This window comes from Pollachius pollachius (assembly GCF_949987615.1).
Source record: "Pollachius pollachius genome assembly, chromosome: 7".
Classification (NCBI taxonomy): Eukaryota; Metazoa; Chordata; class Actinopteri; order Gadiformes; family Gadidae; genus Pollachius; species Pollachius pollachius.
The window spans coordinates 6,338,066-6,356,383 of NC_136940.1; the positions used below are offsets into that span (position 1 = coordinate 6,338,066).

Below are 18,318 nucleotides of genomic sequence, written 5' to 3' on the forward strand. Positions count from 1 at the left end.
AGGAGACGGAGGAAGAACGGGAGGATGGAGACAAGATGCCCTCGTGCATTGCGGTATGGCGAAAGGGGGCCCTCGAGAGGCGGGGAGGAACAATGCAGTCGCACGGTCGCCCTACCTCAGCGTTTGGAACGGGATTCCCTACGGGTAATTTCTTAGGGGGGACGGAGGTTCGGGCGGAGGCTAAGACGTCCTGAAAGGGGGGGGGAGACTAAGATAAAATGCGCAAAACTTTTAACCGCTTGGCGGCCCGCCCCGCAATTGTTAATGGACTGTCTGTCTTTCACATGGGCGCCCTGAGATCACACTGGGCTCAATTAACAGCAGTAATTTAATCTGCAACCGCTGGCCACTTCTTTAATCACATTCTCACTTCATAATCGGATTCTCACCTCATAATTGATTCCGGACGCACAAGATTCTCATATTATGTCCTCCCGATTTTTTGGGGAAGTGAGCTCTCTGAGTAGTCTGTGAAGAACGCAGTGAAAGAGGCAGTAACTTTCATTCTGCCTTTGATCCTCCTGTGGAGAGATGTCACTCCCAATCCGATTATCTTATGAACTCATTTCGGTGCTGAGGCACCGCTGGCATTTAGAGAGATGGAATAATGTGACAACGGGGAAATCTACAGTGTGTCATACTGCTCCTGCATTGTGTGTGTGTGTGCGTGTGTGTGTGTGTGTGTGTCTGTCCGTATGTGTGTGTGTGTGTGTGTGCGTGTGTGTGTGTGTGTGTCTGTCCGTATGTGTGTGTGTGTGTCTGTCCGTATGTGTGTGTGTGTGTGTGTGTGTGTGTGTGTGTGTGCGTGTGTAAGTCGGCAGAGGACGTTCTTGCCGGCGAACACCCAATTCTCAATTCAAACGTTGCATAAATATGAGGATCTGTCCTTTTTTTTGGCCGCCTGTGCCGTGTTGCGATAGGTGCGAGCCGGAGTCCGTTATAGTGCCGTGATCGAGTGATACAACCTTGAACGTCGCGTGGAAGATAAAATAAAAAAAAATATAGAAGCTGCAGAGCTAATCCTGCCGACAACAAGTGACGAGTGTAGGGTTCAGGAGGCTCCCCGCGGTTCTGTAAGCAAACCGCGCGCCACCTGCTCCCCGTAGAAGGAGCGGCGCGGTGTGGGCGGAGCTTATCCATCACAGAAAACAGGGCTCCTGTTGTCGTTGTCGACAGCAGCCAGCATCACAGCAGCGTACGCGCAGGTAAAACACGCGTCGGAGACACAGCGCACGCACAGCGGTTAACTACTGTATCTAGGCCACATGTGGGATCGAGTACTCGCTTGGAAGTCTCGTCTTTAGAATCTCGGGATGTTCTCGTGCTGTTACACAGGCGCCCAGACAACACATCAAGCTCTTGAGGGTGTGTGTGTGTGCGTGTGTGTGTGGGTGTGTGTGTGCATTTTGTGACGTGCTGCTGGCTTTCCTTTTTGTGTTGCCGTATGTTTCCATCACGCAATACCTCCCTCCACGGTGCTTTACGTTTGATTTCATCATTCCGTTTGAAGGTGGGGGAAATGTGTGTACGGAATGATTATAACAAAGTTAAATGATACGCACCACACCAGGTGGGGAAAATTGGGGGAATTCATCTTTTTCTCCACCGAATGTTTAGACTTTAAGGGCTCCTTTGGGTTGGGCCGAGAGGGGTGGGGAGGTTGGGGGAAGGCAGTTATTTTCCCTCCTCTACCGCACCCTCAAATAGGGGGACGTGGGCCATCTGATTAATACTCCGGCGTGAATTCACCGGTGAATCATTTTGCCGAGCTCTCAGACTCTCCCCTCTATTAATGCACAGTGCTATATCCTTTTGACTCGTAATCTCCCCTGCCCCAGCTCAAATCAGGGTCGCTTTCTCCCTCTCTCTCTCCCTCTCTTTCTCTCTCTATGTCTCTCTCTCAGTCTCTGTCTCTCTCTTTCCCCCCCCAACCCAGGGCTGGTGCTACGTGAGGTAACCAGGCCTCTAGCACAGCACTTTCGGAGGAAAACCACAACAACAACCGCACACAGGAACTATTTCATCTGCAGGAGTTGATAGTCTGCCATATCGCTTACTGAACCTGCGTGTACTCTGAGGAATTGAGGTGAGGAAAGACACGATACACATGATTGGTGAACTCAATATGTTTTTGGTGTTGATATTTTTTTGGTTGAAATCAAATAGATTGATAACCAACAAAGACTTTCAAACCAAAAAGAGGGCAGGGGGGTGGGGGTGGTGACGGTGGATAGGCTGCCGCGGTGGCTACACACCGAGATTAGCATTTGGCTAACAGTGGCTAACTCGAGCCCTACTGGATTCAGAGATAAAGCAGCTTAGAAGCTAACCAAAGGAAAACACTTATTGTGAGAATGATCTCTGAGCGAGAGAGAGTTAGAGTAAGAGAGAAGAGAGAGAGAGAGAGAGAGAGAGAGAGAGAGAGAGAGAGAGAGAGAGAGAGAGAGAGAGAGCGGGCGAGAGAGCGGGCAAGAGAGAGAAAGCGAGAGAGAGAGTGGGCGAGAGAAAGAGGGAGAGAGGGAGGGAGAGAGAGTGCAGGCAAGAGAGAGAGGGGGAAATAGGGAAGAGAGAGAGAGAGAGAGAGAGAGAGAGAGAGAGAGAGAGAGAGAGAGAGAGAGATAAAAGCAGAGTGACAAACTTTAGACCCTAGAGAACAGAAAAAATAAAGAGAAACAGAAAATATTAATATTAACAGAAGATATTAATATTTTCTGTCCAGGGTATGTCATTCATGATTTTTTTTCTCTAACAGAAATAAAAGGGTGATTTAAATTGGTTAAGTGAAAATAACAGCTTGAAGGAAGATAAAACTAACTTCAAGGAACAAAAAACACTACAGTGACTCCAGCAAAACTTGACTGGGCTTGACTCCCAACTCAGTATTTCCCACAAACCTCTCCTCTTCACTGACTCTAATGATACAGCAGTAGGTGTTAAACATTTTCAGAATTTATGAGCCAGATCATTTGGTATTTCTCAAATGACCTTGTTAATGCAGCTCGCTGTGTGTGTGTGTGTGTGTGTGTGTGGGTGTGTGTGTGTGTGTGTGTGTGTGTGTGTCACAGCCAGTGAAGACCCCTCCACTGAGCCCAGCCAACCAGGGACTGCTATTTGCATTCCCAGTTGTAAGCCTACTTGTCCAACAGGGTTGGTATGTGTGTGTGTGTGTGTGTGTGTGTGTGTGTGTGTGTGTGTGTGTGTGTGTGTGTGTGTATCTGTTGGTAGCGGGGGGGGGGGGGGGGGGGGGAGATCATGTGCCCCAGTGCCTGCTGGGATACGGCCGCTGCTACAGCACCTAAACACTTCCTGATCTCAGCATGACAGAAAAACAGGCTAATGTGATGGATTACACATAATCTTTCTATAGATAGATTGTTGGGGGTTTATTATGGTAAAATGCATGGTAGTTAACATAAAAAACATTAAGATACATAAAAATCTGCTTTCTGTGGGATTTTAATAGTTTGCCTCGTAAAGTTGAAAAGTCTGTTGCCTACACAACATTCATAAAACAGTTGAATATTGCATTAGACAAGCGCTTTTTTGCATGATTGATTCCTGCGCGTGAGACAAGGGTAATAGATGTGTTGTGTGTTGCTGTTCCTAAAATGAAATTCGACATGGCCAATTTTTTTAAATAAATAACCTAACGTGCGTCGTCTCCACTCCCGGCGGGCTCTGGCATTATTTCACCGTGAAAGCCGTTACCACAACACGACCACGACTCAGGGGTCCCCACCCGCCCGCAGGCCAACGGCAAAATATCCAGGGTAGCAATCGAGGCCGGCCGGAGCGAGGCGAGTAACCAGAACAACAACAACAACAACAACATCATCATCGTCCTCGTCGTCGCCATCAACAACGACAGACAAGGCGGTCGTGGAGTTGTGTTGCGATGACACCTACACGGGCGGCTGATTGATACGCGTGACACGCCATTCATTAACCGGGCTAGCTAGCGAAGGGGAGCTCCCCCACCCCCCCCACACACACACACACACACACACACACACACACACACATACATTACGTTGTGTGTGTGTGTGTGTGTGTGTGAGGGGAAGGGAGATGGAGGTAGAGAGTGATGTGGAGAGAGAGGGAGAGAGGGGAAAAGGTTGAGAGAGGGAGAGACGGGAAGTGAGGGAGAGAGTTTGGAGGGGGGAAAAGGGAGGCAGGAAAAGGGTGAGATAGGGAGGGACGGGGAGAGAGGGAGAGAGACGGGGGGGGGGGGGAAGGGCGAGATAGGGAGGGACGGGGAGAGAGAGCGACATAGAAAGATAAGATCAGAAGATCGGAAGATGGAGGGAGCACGGTCTGTGAAGAGGGGGTGACAGGGGGAGATGAGTGGAGAGAGAGGGAGAGAGGGGAATGAAAAGGAAAGAGTGAGATGAAGAAAGAAACGTAAAGAGGCATGAAAAGGAAAGGGATGTATGAAGGGAGGAAAAAATATATGAAGATAAAGAGAGAGTATCAGGAGAGAGAGAGAGAGAAAGAGATAGAGGATGAGAGAGAGAGAGAGGAAATGAGAGTTCTTCCGCATCCCTGCCATCAAGCAGCTCCCCTTAGACCCTGATTGGTGGAGGTGGAGTTGGAGGTGAAGGGTGGAGCGGGAGCAACGGCGCCACGGAGGAAGGAAATGAAAATTGTTGGCGGTAGGGGTGTGGGGGAGGAGATCTCCTCCCGGAGTAAACCTGCGGTAGGCGGGAGGATCAGAGGACCGGGCCAATTAGAGCGGAGGAGTATTCAGAGGGTTACCGGGAGCGACGGGGTCTTTCTGTTCCGGCTCACCGACGTCTTCCACGGGAAACAGGAAAAGTTCAGCTCAGAGCTGTCAGTTAGGACAGGGCACGTGTGTGTGTGTGTGTGTGTGTGTGTGTGTGTGTTTGTGTGTGTGTGTGTGTGTGTGTGTTTGGGTGTGTGTAAAGGGGGAATGAGTGTTTGAGGGGGTATGTGTGTACTCCCGACTGAACACATCCTGCCTAGGTGGATGTGCTTAGTTTCAGAGGTGATTCCGAGGCATAGCCGGACACTTTTTTTTGTTTTGTGTCCAGAAACAGCCACTTCATTTATTCGTACTATGGAAGAATACCGACAGAGTGTAGACAACTCGTCTCTTCAGGTCAGCTACTACACACAGTTTGGTTTGTAACTGTCCATTGGCATGTATTCAAAGACTCCAGTCATTCGCTGACTGTCAGTGACTCAAAATCCACAATTCAACAATGAGTAAGTATGCTTTATAGTGGGCACAATATTTTCATTTAGATGGGGGACAGTACTGCAGCATTATGCCAGCAGATATGGTTCTAATACGATTCATTTCTTCAGTGAGGCTGCTTTGTTTTGTGTCATTTAATCTTCAACAATCATCACATAATCAATAATCGTCGCGTATATCCGAAATGTGCAGCGCTTTCAAAGCAGTATGTGAAGAGAGATGGGCCATCGTCTGCGGGGTATTTGATTAAAGGCGGCGCGGCTCTGAATCAGAATGAGAGATTGAACTCTTGATAAATAAAAGCCTCCACTACAACATATCTAACTGTGCCTTTTATATTAATCACTTTGTGTTATTAAAACATAACAAATATGGCATCAAACCGTTTTCTGCAGCACACTAAAGCAAGGGTAGGCAATTTGTCAGATTAAGTTAGAGAAGCCAAAGAGAAGCCAAAGAATCCAACTGCCACTCCCTTAAAAAACATGAATAGCTTGCTGGCATTAGCAATAGCTCTGCCTAGCTTTTGGAAGACGCAAGCAGCCATGCGGCAGTGAGTGCACAAGTTGCCTGGTTGGAAGGCAGACAGACAGGTAAGGTAATCCAAACATTTCATTTGAGCTGAATGAAATGATTGGATAAGCTTATTACAGGCCTGCGCGGTCACAGATACGAGTTTTCTTTCTTTTTTTGTCAGCGGATTTGATTTATTGATTGCTGGCTGGGCGTAAAGACAATTTCAACAAAAATGATGAAAATAAATAAAATGTTTCTATAATAATTGCCAACCCTAGCTCTAACTGTAAAATAGGTCTTTGAAGAAAGGCACTGGACTGTAGTTTCGAGATGCTTTTGGAGAAGCAGGCTGGCCTGGATTTATTTAATTGTTTTGATAGTACAAAGAGGAGAGTAGAAGAAAGGTTTTGTGTTTTCCACATGTCACGAACAGTAACAGTTTAGTTGTTCATTCTGCTCTCTGTCAGGCCCCAGCATCAAAACCAGAGCAAATAGTTGTGTTGTTTGCTGAAAGGGAGCCTGATTCCAAAAAAGTTAAACAGTCAAAGAACATTAGAGTACACTTCTACTACTGTAGTGCAACACAGTGAGCAGTCTAGCCCTCAGAAACAAGACAAGAATTCCCATTACAAGGCCTAACCAAACTATTGGTTTTCAGTGAATACACTACAAGCCAGAGTAGCCGTCTTCACTACATAAATAATACTTCAATAACCGTTTTTTCCGCCTCAAGGACTCCAGCCTTTCCGCCTATTCCGTCAAACACTGACAAAGTGACTACACTCCAGTGACCGATTTAGAAATTTGGAAGTCGTGAAAACAAAAGGAGAGGAAATAAACGTGTGACTGTGTTCACGTCCAAAATAATATCACGTCGGTTGCACCCTGTTTGTTCTGGAATCCGGAGCCCGCCATGCCCTTTAACAAAGCGGTGCGGTCAGTCCTTTGGTCCGCATCCCAGTTTAATTGGCAGCGCTTACACACCTGTCCGAAGCAAACCCACACCAAGGAGTCCAGGCCCATTCCAAACCAAACGGACCAGGAAAGAACCAGAGAGAGAGCGGTGTGAAGAACACAGTTTAGCCAGAAGACGGAGCCGCTAAAAGGGAAACGACCTCCAGTGGAATCATCATCAATCATACGGCAACGACTCCGCCAACGCACCCACTTCACTCCCCAAATCCCGACGCCTCCCCCCGTCCGCGTCCTCGTCCCCGTACGATAATCGATATCCAACCGAGCAAAAAACATGACAAAGCTATCACAGAGAACCTATAAATTATACAGCGATTTCATCCACACGCTACTTTAAATTCTGCCCCCGTGTGTATGATGCACTATCAAATATGCATGACCCTCTCTCTCCCTCTGTCTCTGCGCCCACCTCGTCTTCCTCATCAATAGTTATTGACTGGGTTCTAAAATAGCAATCCAAAGTCACCCAGGCTGGTTTCCAACCTCTGGGGTTTTTGTCATCTGCGTTGATGCGCCGGTGAGTGTGGTGGGTGAAAGGGGGAGGTAGGGCGATTGCATGCCATTTCTCATTAAGGTCGACAGCCAAATTGCCCCCCCCCCCCCCCCGTCTTCCATTAGCAAAGATCATATGAGCGAGCGAGGGAGAAAGAGAGAGAGAGAGAGAGGGAGAGAGAGAGACAGAGATGGGGGGAGAGAGAGGGAGAGAGAGAGAGAGAGAGAGACAGAGATGGGGAGAGAGAGAGAGAGACAGAGAGCAAGCAATATAGAGAACAGAGAACAAGAGGTGTTTTGTTTTGTAAAAATACAGAGAGAGACAGAGATGGGGAGAGAGAGAGACAGCGAGAATTAGAGAATGAGAGCGCGCACGCGTGCGAGAGAGAGAGCGAGAGAGAGCGAGAGCGCTAGCGCGCGAGAGAGAGAAAGAGAGCATGCAATATAGTCAGAGAACGAGAGGTGTTTTGTTTTGTAAAAAGACAGAGAGAGAGAGAGAGAGAGAGAGAGAGAGAGAGAGAGAGAGAAATTAGCAGGATAACCATGCAAATTAGATAGGTGGCAAACGAAAAAAGGAAATAAAAAGATAAAAGCCAGACAAAGGGGCGTTGGACAAAGCCGGAGAATGGAGAGAGCGAGTCGTAGTGTGAGGGAGAAAAAAAAAGGAAAGAGAACTGGAACAGCCAGAAACAAAAGCGATTTTCTGTGGATTGTAAAGAGGACAACAAAGCAAGAAAGAGATTGATAGAGAGAGAGAAAGAGAGGGACCGATAAAGAGAGATAGAAAGGGAGAACGATGGAGCGAGAGATACAATGACACAGAGAGGGAAAGACATTGAGAGAGACACAGAGATAAAGAGAAAGATATGGAGAGAGAGAAAGACAGGGGTTGAGAGAGGAAAAGAGCGAGAGAGACATAGACAGTGAGCGAGAGAGAGAAGTAAAGAGAGAGAGAACGAGAGAGACATAGACACAGAGAGAGGGAGCGATATGCATAGACTGAAGTAAAGAGTTGGCGAGTGAGAGAGCGATCAAGCAAGCCAGCAAAAGAGAGAGGTAGAGAGCGAGTGAATGAGAGAAAGAGAGCGAGAGAGAAACAGTTAGAGACAGCAATAGAGAGAACAAGACAATGAAAGACAGAGAAAGTGAGTGAGTGAGTGAGTGAGTGAGTGAGAGAGCGAACGAATGAGTGAGAGTGAGACAGAGAGAGAGAGAGAGAGAGAGAGAGAGAGAGAGAGAGAGAGAGAGAGAGTATCTATTCCGGGGGTCTTGCTAGACTAGCACTGAGCTCTGAGGCCTAGCTTGTGTCACATCAGGATCAACTGCCTGAGCATCCCGAGCCTTTCATGTGCCTTCTTTGTGCATATGCAAACAGCGGAGCGGGGCGCTCCTTTGACAATTGCCAATTCCACAGAAATATATTTTCATATTGTGCGAGTCTCCCGGCTTGTTAACAACAATGGAGTCACGAGGGGGTGCAGCAAAAAAAGTAGTGAATAATTGAAATCACCTTTTCATATTTTAGCACCGAATGCATCAAATGGATTCCCATTTTTCTCCCATCCAACTAAAGGGCGGTTGCGGGCTGCCATACTATGTTTGCTACTTTTGCACATTTTGGGGTGTTCAGACCAGTATACATGCACACACACACACACACACACACACACACACACACACACACACACACACACACACACACATACAAACACATGCACACGCCCACATTCACACACACACACACACACACACACACAACAAAAGAAAAGCAGCCATGCTTCCAGTTAAGCATGACAAAAACAAACCAGAAAAAGTTGTTTTTTTTAAGTATTACCTGCAATATTAATGACCAACCAGTCTTCGGTTGGCAGTCAACAATGCAACATATCTGTTTCTAGCAATGCGTTAGTGGCGTTAGTGTGGGCGGAAGGTTTGTCATTGGTCCGACCGGCCCTCGCTGTGTGAGATTACAGCCATGCTGATAAAAACAATGAGACAATCAAGACTTCTCAGACAAGAGAGAGAGCGAGGGATGAAGGGTACGAAAGCACAAGCCCCCCTGCTCACGTCCACAACACATACACGCCCCCCCCCCCCCCCCCCCACCCCTATTAATCCCGCCGAATCAATCCGCCATTCCGGTAAGCCACACGTTAACACAGGTGGGAGGTACTTACGGATAAGAGGCACGCTTGCGTTGGCCGACCCGATCTTGTTGGTGGCGACGCAGGTGTAGTTGCCGTAGCGATCCTCTGTCATGTTGTTCACGGTCAGCACGGACCTTGAGCTCAGGTTCTTGATGTCGATGCCTTGGCCCTTGATAATCCTGCACCCACACAAACACCCACACACACGGAGACACACACACACACACACAAAACCGACCACGGTCAGCAACGTCACTCAGAAAACTAAGAACAAGGCAGGAGAATAGTTTGTTTATCTTGTCTGATCGCTGACCCCCGGGCGCGTCCAGGGTTGGGAGACAGAAAAGTGACGGGACTCAAGTCGAAGGATTGAGATGTTTATCATTCCGTGGGTGTACAGTGCTTCATCGGGCCGCTTCTTCAACACGTCTATTTATTGCTCTCTCGCTGACACCCGCTGTCTGGGAGAGACAGTTTCAAGGACTGCAAAGGGAGTGTGAGGGTGAAAGAGAGAGGGGGAGAGAGAGAGGGGGGGGGGGGTTGGTGGGGTGGTGCTCAGAGGGGGAGTAACCCCAAGGTTAGTGTAAACCAGCTGGGCGCCACTCCACACGTTGTTCTCTGTGCTGCCGCCCAGCTGTGGCGGTATTAACCATAAATCCTGTGTTCCTGTCGAGGCTGGCACCTGGCTGTGAAATGATGACCACTGTGGTAGACTGTACAAATATAGACATATCAACACAGAAAATGTGTATAAATACATTTGTAAATAGTTGTATATAGTTATTCATCTCTATATAAAGGTTGTTATATATAGGGAACCTTTAGTTATGTCTATAACTATATTTTTCTGATCGTTCATTATTATCATTATTTATAAGTATTAGCATCAGTATTATTATCACTGTTATTCCTATAATATTATATTTTAATATTTCACAAAGTGGTTATCATTTCCACAAGAGCAACGTCTGATTCGCCGGTGCTTGTTTGGCGGCGTGCTAGCTTGTCGGCGTGTTGTTGTTGTTTATTTGTGGCTCCTGCTAAATCCCCTGCTGGTTCCAAGCTGTGCGCGTCCACCAGAGAGAGGACAGGTTTCCATCTTGGCTGCGCCGCCTTAGCCTCCCTCCTCCTCCGAGCGTTCCCCCCAACCGACGTTGATGCCATGGTGTCTCCCCGAGCCGAAGCTACACTCCGTGTGTGACCTTATGTCCGGAATATCTCGGAAACGTCTGTTCCTCCCCCCTTCTCCTGTCATGATGACGCCTCTCGAAACGTGAGCCCCAACGTTTACCGTTAATCCCCGCAGGAAGAGGGAGTACGCCGAGTGCACGCTCTCCTCTTCCTCGGATACCGACACGAGCATGATGCGATGATGCTTCTATTTGTCACAAGGAGAAGTGCTACCACGATAAACACACCACCCCCCCTCCTCTCCTCTCCTGTCCCATCCCTTCCATTCACAACTGAAGGCAATGCCACATCAAAAAGAGAGATTTTCCTGTCAAACTGTCACATTAATTCAGATGTGAACAAGGCCAGGGCACTGCATTCATAGCATTCATAGCATAGGAGGAAGCCCCACATATACACACACACGCAGGTACACAGACAGAGAGGATAAACGCACAGTGCAAGCGACACTGGCACCACAGCTACGAAGCAAAGCAACAGACAGCGTTTACTCTGCACGACTAGGCTATGGATTCTGTATGGCGGTTCACGTCTTTCCGATGCGAGGAGCGAAAGGGGTCGCATTCAAACAGTGAGACGTTGAATTACGGAACGGCTAGAATCACGCGCCTCCTCAGCTATTTAAATAAATTGAATCCAACCCCGTAATTACAATTAGCACAGTGTGAGCTGATGATTGAAATTGTGCTCACCAGGAGTGGGTAAATGATGGGTAATGGGGGGTAATTTGGTTTTAAAATTCAAGAACCAACACTTGAATCTGCGACTGATTGATGTATGTGCCCGGAGTGATCGAAAAGGCAGGCTCGTGGTGACGTTACCTCGGCAAATCCTTTAGGAACGCACAAAATGCGGACACAAAAGAGGTACCGGTGGCGTCCTCCGTCATATCGAGGGCGCCCAGCGTGTGTGGACACGGGGAGACGTAGCGTAGGCTAAGATGTTTCAGGCGAGAAGTGCAGGTACTCAAGTGCTTGACGCGTTTACCCACAGGATCCGTTGGTCCCAGGTGTGCGACAGCAGCCACGGTGACATTCATTGGCGCCGAAGGTATTCCAGCCCGGGATTAGCTATGTCAACGCAGCCCATTGAAGTAGAAACTGGGTGCAGCTTTTAACAAGGCACCTCGGGGGATCGGCTCTGGCAGGGGGACACAATATGTCAGGTCTGACATGTACCTAATCCCCCCCCCCCATGACGGTTGCTTAACTTTCTACAACAAAATTTGAAAATGATCTGCAGACATGGTTGGATGGTGGTCGAGGTTCGGCTCTTCTTAAAAAGAGTTTAATGCTACGAGGGCAGGATCGTTAAAGGTGACATATTATACCACCAGGTGTGAGTGTGAATAGCTGTTACGGTTGAAAATCTGCCTCTTCTGACATCACAAGTGGGCGTGTCCACCTAGATGTACGACGGATAGATGAGCAACGATTGCTACAGTCCACTGCGTCGGCAGGTAGACTGATCTATCCAGCACACATCTAGGTGGACACGCCCATTTGTGATGTCAAAAGAGGCATATTTTCAAAACAGCTTTTAAGGGCTATTCACACTCCCATCTGGTGGTATAATATGTCACCTTAAAGTGCTTTGGGTGGGGTCTGACTCCCAGCGGAATAGTACCGGGTTCGAACCCCGACGTTTGATCGCTGTGAGTCGCTTCGGGTAAAAGCGTTTTTAGTGAACAGTAAAGACGGCAGGACCGGGTCTCCACTCACCGTTTCTCCCCCTTGTACCACTCGAAGATGGGCACGGGCACGGCGGCCGCCTCACACCTCAGCAGGGCGGTCCGGCCCAGGCCCACCCCGTGGCTCTTCATCTCGTGGATGGACGGGGCGACTGGAAGAAAGACAGAGAAGAAGGAGAAAACGTCAACGAGTGATAAATGGAGGTGCTAGCTTAGCGACTTGTTAGCTAAGGTGATGTAGAATGATGGGGGGTCCCCTCATCCAAGCTATCGTTGTTGTGCACAGGGAATGGGTTAACCTAGCAATTGTAAGTGCTTGCCACTTGTCTCTATGAATATTTTTACTGTATCGACAGTGATTTCCTCTGACAATTGTACTTGTGTAAGTCGCTTTGGATAAAAGCGACTAACAAAGTGCCCTAAATGTAAATGTAATGAAAAAGTAAGAGTGTTCAACGCCCAGTAGAAGAGATTCAGGGTTCAAACAACTACCTCCACCATCTACCAGTAGGCATCCCTAAGAATAGGTAAACAAAACAAGGCACCGGAGAAGGGAAGAGTTCTGGATGGAACTGGTTCATTATTACGGTGGGTCAGGTGACCAGAACCGACACATTGGGGATTGACCTGACACTCGATTGTACCGAGGCCAGAGAGAAAGAGAGACAGAGAGAGAGAGAGAGAGAGAGAGAAAGAGAGAGAGAGAAAATGGGAGAATGGGAAAGGTACAGCAAGAATACCGAGAGTCGGGAAAACTGAAATGAATTGTATTGCATGGGGATAAATTGCTTAATGGAAGTTCAAAGCTTCAATGGCGAAGGCCGGCTCTGTGAATACCGAATGAGTCTCCTTTCATGTGCAGAAATGTGCTGTAAATCTCCCTGCCAGTGTCTGCGGTGGCTGCTTTTAAACACCAGGGCTTTCTCGAGCAACCCAGCGCCCTATTGTTGCTTCATATATTTACCTCCCTTATGGCAACACAGTCATGAAAAGAAATTAAATTACTGAATTGGGATTGTATAGAATTGGTAACAAAAGCATTTGGTCCAATCCAATACACCATTGGACAGCAGAGGAAGCAGAGACAGAGAAAAAAAACATAATCCTGCGCTCTCATCCTTCGATTGAACCCGTAATTGGCAAGAAAATGTTAAACCATTTGCACTTTGTTTCTGTGCAGGTTTTATTTGCATTCCCTGTTATCATGGTGATGTTGTATTCACAGGCAGCGCACTTTTAGTTTTCCTTCCTTTGCTCTGTTTTCCACAGGGTTAATGTTGTTGCCAGCTCCACAACACATGTTATCAGAGCAGGAGAGAAAAGATGAAAAGAATAAAAATATATATATGTCAACAGAACACAAAAGTTGACCCCCCCTGACCCAGAGCAAAGATATTGGCTGCTCCGGTCTCCCCACCAGGGGCCCTGGAGCTAGCCACAGATTGCCATGTCATGACTGAAAGTGACTTATTCACTATTTATATGGCTGACAATGGCGCTTTTGAGGGGCCCCTGTCAGTGAGCGCTGCAGGGGTATGGCTTGGGCCGGGTTCCCTTACTCCTTCGTTTACCAACGCGTCTAGAGACCCTGGCCGGCCATGACCCCCAACGAGGAGACGGGCCAATACCGCGCCATCAGAGCCCTCCCCGCCCTATCACAATGAGGTGTGATGTATTATATTTTTAACCTTTTGATACATGCACATATATATATATATATATATATATATACACACAGTAGCTATGGATATATATATATATATATATATATATATATATATATATATATATATACATAATATATCAGGTTGTATCAAAGTCTGTTAGATTTTTGTAATTTTTGACATATATATATATAAACATATATATATATATATATTCGTGTAAATATATAAGCATATATATATTTACATACATATATATATAAAATAAATCAAGGAGACTTTGATACATGTTATATTGCATATATATATATATATATGCAATATAACAGGTTGTATCAAAGTCTGCTTGGTTTTTGAGAGAGCTCTCCCACTTCCTGAATTATTCAATTCTACCATGCGCCACAAGTCCTAAACCTGTCATAACACGTCCTCAGTCACATCTCATCTCATAACCGACAGCAAACACAAAATCCGTCCCTCACACCAACAGAGGACAATCACTACTCAGCCACTGGGCCAAACAACACAAGCAGAGCATCTGATGTGCTGCGCGCCATTCCACTCCACACAGGCTCGAACAGGTGCGGAGTAAGAGTTCAGAAGTGTGCTTCTGTTGGTGTTGTTTATATTGCTGGAGCAACACTTGAGTGTCTGAGCGACATACCACAGTGTTTGTGCGTGAGGGGTTGGGGTATGTATGCCGCCAGTGAAAGGCACTTGGGCTCGGTCAGGGAGAGATCCATGCCAACTTAACGTACCCCTCACTAGTTAGCTGATCTCAGCGTCGTTGTTGAGGATCGATCAGTTTCGAGCTCAGTTTGGCTTAACTTTTTTATATTTTTGGTTTATGCTTTGATTCTAATCTACTTTGGGTAGTTTTTAATATGAACGATTCTCTTTATAGGAGCAAGCAATGTTTTTTTATCATTGCTGGTGATACTGGTGTACTGGTGTGCTGGTATAGTCGTCACCAAGGGGTCGACGACTATACCCCGGTAAGCAGGCAAACGTAGTTCAAGGCGGAATAATATATTGTACAAGGTTCAGTATGTATAGTTGTCCATGATTGATACGTTGCCACGGAACCTTCCGCTGCATCCTAATGAGCATGGCCAAATGTATCCGATACACAGGAGATGGTTTGGATTTAGCCGGAGGACTTATTTTTGGGCTTTTTCTTATTATGCCTTTTATGTTGTAGCTCGGTGGAAACGTGAGTGCTGGCCTGATACAGAATTGGGGAGCGTGTTGGCAGGAATTCAGTGGCTGTACGTGAGTTTGTTTAAAGTGCATCTTTAAAGAGACTACGACTTTGAACATTTAAGTTTTTAAACATGGAATTTGGCTGTTGTCTACGAAAAAGTCTGAAGTGTACTTGTATCAAGTATAGTCAAATTTTATATATATTTTATCCGATTTTTCTTTGAGAATGCATGAATGTCTTTCATCTCTCTTCCGAATCTGGATCCTCTTAAGTCCAATATACATTAAAAGTCAACCCAATTACAAAGTAAATAATTCAACAATTCCCACAATAGCTATCAACCAATCAGCAAGGGACTTCTAGCAAGGACACCAAGAAAAAGGCCTTCTCCAAAACACACACCCTCTCCGTTAAATCATAAAAAGGCATTAAAAAAAATGACACTTGGTCCATAAGGTATCAGTGTGTACAAATGAAAGATCCTCCCGGTGCATCTGAACCAAAACCAAAAGACAGTTGGCTGGTCAGTAACAAGCCACATCTGAATTCAACTTCAAAGAAAAAAATCCATTGAGAATGACACAAATCAATGCGGTACATTGGGCTTCCAGGCCCATTAAGAATCTGCCTAATCCTCCAATGGCGTCATTACGTTGCACCATTGATCATCTGGAGGCCCGTGAAAGCTTCGGGTTGACCTGACCTGCCAGTCATGTGGTACAGTTTGAGGCGGCATTGTGGAGGAGGAGGGTCGATACCTCAACTAACGAGATGAAATCCCTGGCAGATATTCAGCCTTAAAAACCAAAACAACGCAGAGTCTCTCTCATTTGGCATCTTGTTGTTGGGCTACATTTGGGTAAACGCCAATTGCGTTACTGACATTTGACCAATTATATCTAATTAGGAATGCCGCTTTGTCACCAATGTAATGCCGTTATTGGTGACATGTGTATTATAAACTGAATCTGTATATGTTACTGTTAATATAGTAGCCTACTCTTGGGAACACAGTGACCCAGGATAGGAGTCAATTGTAGCAAATGTAATGATTACTAATACATGACATGATGACAAATAACACTGCTCACTACCGTGCAATGTTGTTACGATCAGGAATGCAATAGGGGTTGACTAAACGATAGTTGTCCTTACAGAAACATGCTTTCTGTAATATATACAGTTTACATTTATAATATAATATACATAGCTTTGGCTATTTGACCAAACTGCTAAGCTTCTACGTTATCTAGCTGCGAGCAAAATCATCACAACGAGCGTTGTGATGATCATCATAATGGGTTCTCTCTTTAAATATATATGTCAACACTCCAATATTACAACCGCATCAATACCATGGAGAAACAAGCTGTAAAATGTTCCCATAATCTCAGAGGTGGTCCGAAATGCTCATATTTCATATGCAAATCAATAATCATTTCCCTAAAATTTTAGACTGGCAATTTAAATCCCCAGGAAGATGGATCCTATCCATAAAATTCCCTGCACCCAATCTTGTAATTCCAATATCCAATCTGCTGGCCCCACCTCCTTTGTCATCATATATATATCGTGCAACACGCCGCCATTAATTTCTTTTAAAGCAATGCAAAGTAGTGCACCAAATAAATTCCGGAAGTCCTTGATAATCTGGGTAATTTAGTGTCCGGGAGCATGCGGTAATGTTGCTGTAAATCACGGGCAGCCGTTCCCGTGTCGCCCGACAGATGTGGGGGTGGGGGTGAGGTTGGCGGGTAAGAACCAGGAATAGCTCATGGGGGTCGGGGTACAATATGTGCTGCGGCAGGATTACACATTTGTCAGCACCAGGTTGATCGCCGACCATTACTTATTACATCAGCGAGGGAGGGAGAGAGGGTGGGGGAGCCAGATACACAAAAAATAAAACCAAAATTGGCGCGTCCCGCCTGAACCGAAACACTCTCCCAGCCAGACAATGCAAGCTAACATTAACATGCATGGCCTGTGCTGGATATGTGGTGTAGCTGAAGTATATTTAATGCTAATGGACATCGCAGGAGGTTTGTCCGTAAAAGCGTGCAGTCTCTTCGACGGTTAGCTCTATTTAGCGGTACACGGCGTGACAATTAATAATTAAATGGTGTGTTGTTCCTCAACTGTACGCGAGTTATTTAGCCGTAAGCCATTGTTTGCCACAGGAACCTTTCTTCGCTTTGTAATTAAAAGATCAACTAATAAGGCCACCTCTTTAGCCATATTTGAAAATGAGTTTTTCCCTCGCAATTAGGAAATGGACTCATCTAAGCATGACTTATCAGCGTGGCCACACACCCACACACAAACACACAAAGACACACAAAGACACACAAAAACACACACACACACACAAAACAAAAACACACACAGCTCTCCAATTCCAACTACAGCCTCTTCGTCCTGAATCATTATTGTGTATTTATTAGTTTTAATTGTATTAGTCAGGAATGCACACTCTAGCCAGTATTTAGTAATGTATTAGATTGTCCCTGAACAAAGTCTCCTGAAACATTGTGTTTCATTTTCCCTCTACATAACCCCAGGACTTGTAAATAACCAGCTGCACTGTGGCTTTGACAGCGAGATGGACTCAGGCCATGTCCACATCATGCAGACGTTTTCCGTCACCACCAGAATAAACAGCACTTCTCCAAACCGGTCTCAACAGGATCCATCTGAAAAGGCCAGCCATTGCATTCCTGCCGTTCCTGAAACCGACGACGTATAATTATAATCATAATGGATGAATCGACGGTCAGTCAGACTAAAATGCTCTGTGCGAGGGCCAGAGAGAGGGCATGAAGTGAAACTGAAAGAGACTCCCTCGTCGATTCATCTCAAATACATAATAACATTTCCCCGGACCGGAGTAGTCTACCGCGCTCCACTGTAAGTGTGTTCCCGTCTATACTAATGCGTTTTGGTGGATGAGGCCAAAGGCTTAGGGCGTCTCATGTTAGCCTTCCTCCCCAGGATTGCTGTTGTTTCTTCCAGCCCGGGCTGGTGGTGGTCCTGGCTGAAAGAAAGGCCGAAACAGAGATACAAACATCCTGCTGGACGTTTTGAAACACAACCAGCACTGTGAGAAGGGCTTTATTCATCCAGACAACGCTATTTGTTATTAATGCCCTGCTGCATGTGGCAGTACCTGAGCCCCAGCGGCAGCTACGGATATCTCTATTTAGGCCCGGCGTTTAAACCGC

The 18,318-nt window shown here is 46.4% G+C and overlaps 1 protein-coding gene across 1 annotated transcript in view; it reads right to left on the reverse strand.

The window, feature by feature from the left end:
* negr1 (neuronal growth regulator 1) overlaps positions 1-18,318 on the reverse strand; it is a gene marked incomplete at its 5' end in the record, with an annotated part of 125,631 nt that overhangs the window by 29,644 nt on the left and 77,669 nt on the right. The window contains 2 exons of the mRNA XM_079739350.1: positions 9,379-9,527; positions 12,261-12,381. Coding sequence (XP_079595476.1) covers positions 9,379-9,527; positions 12,261-12,381 — 270 coding nt within the window. The remainder of the gene's footprint in view (positions 1-9,378; positions 9,528-12,260; positions 12,382-18,318) is intronic.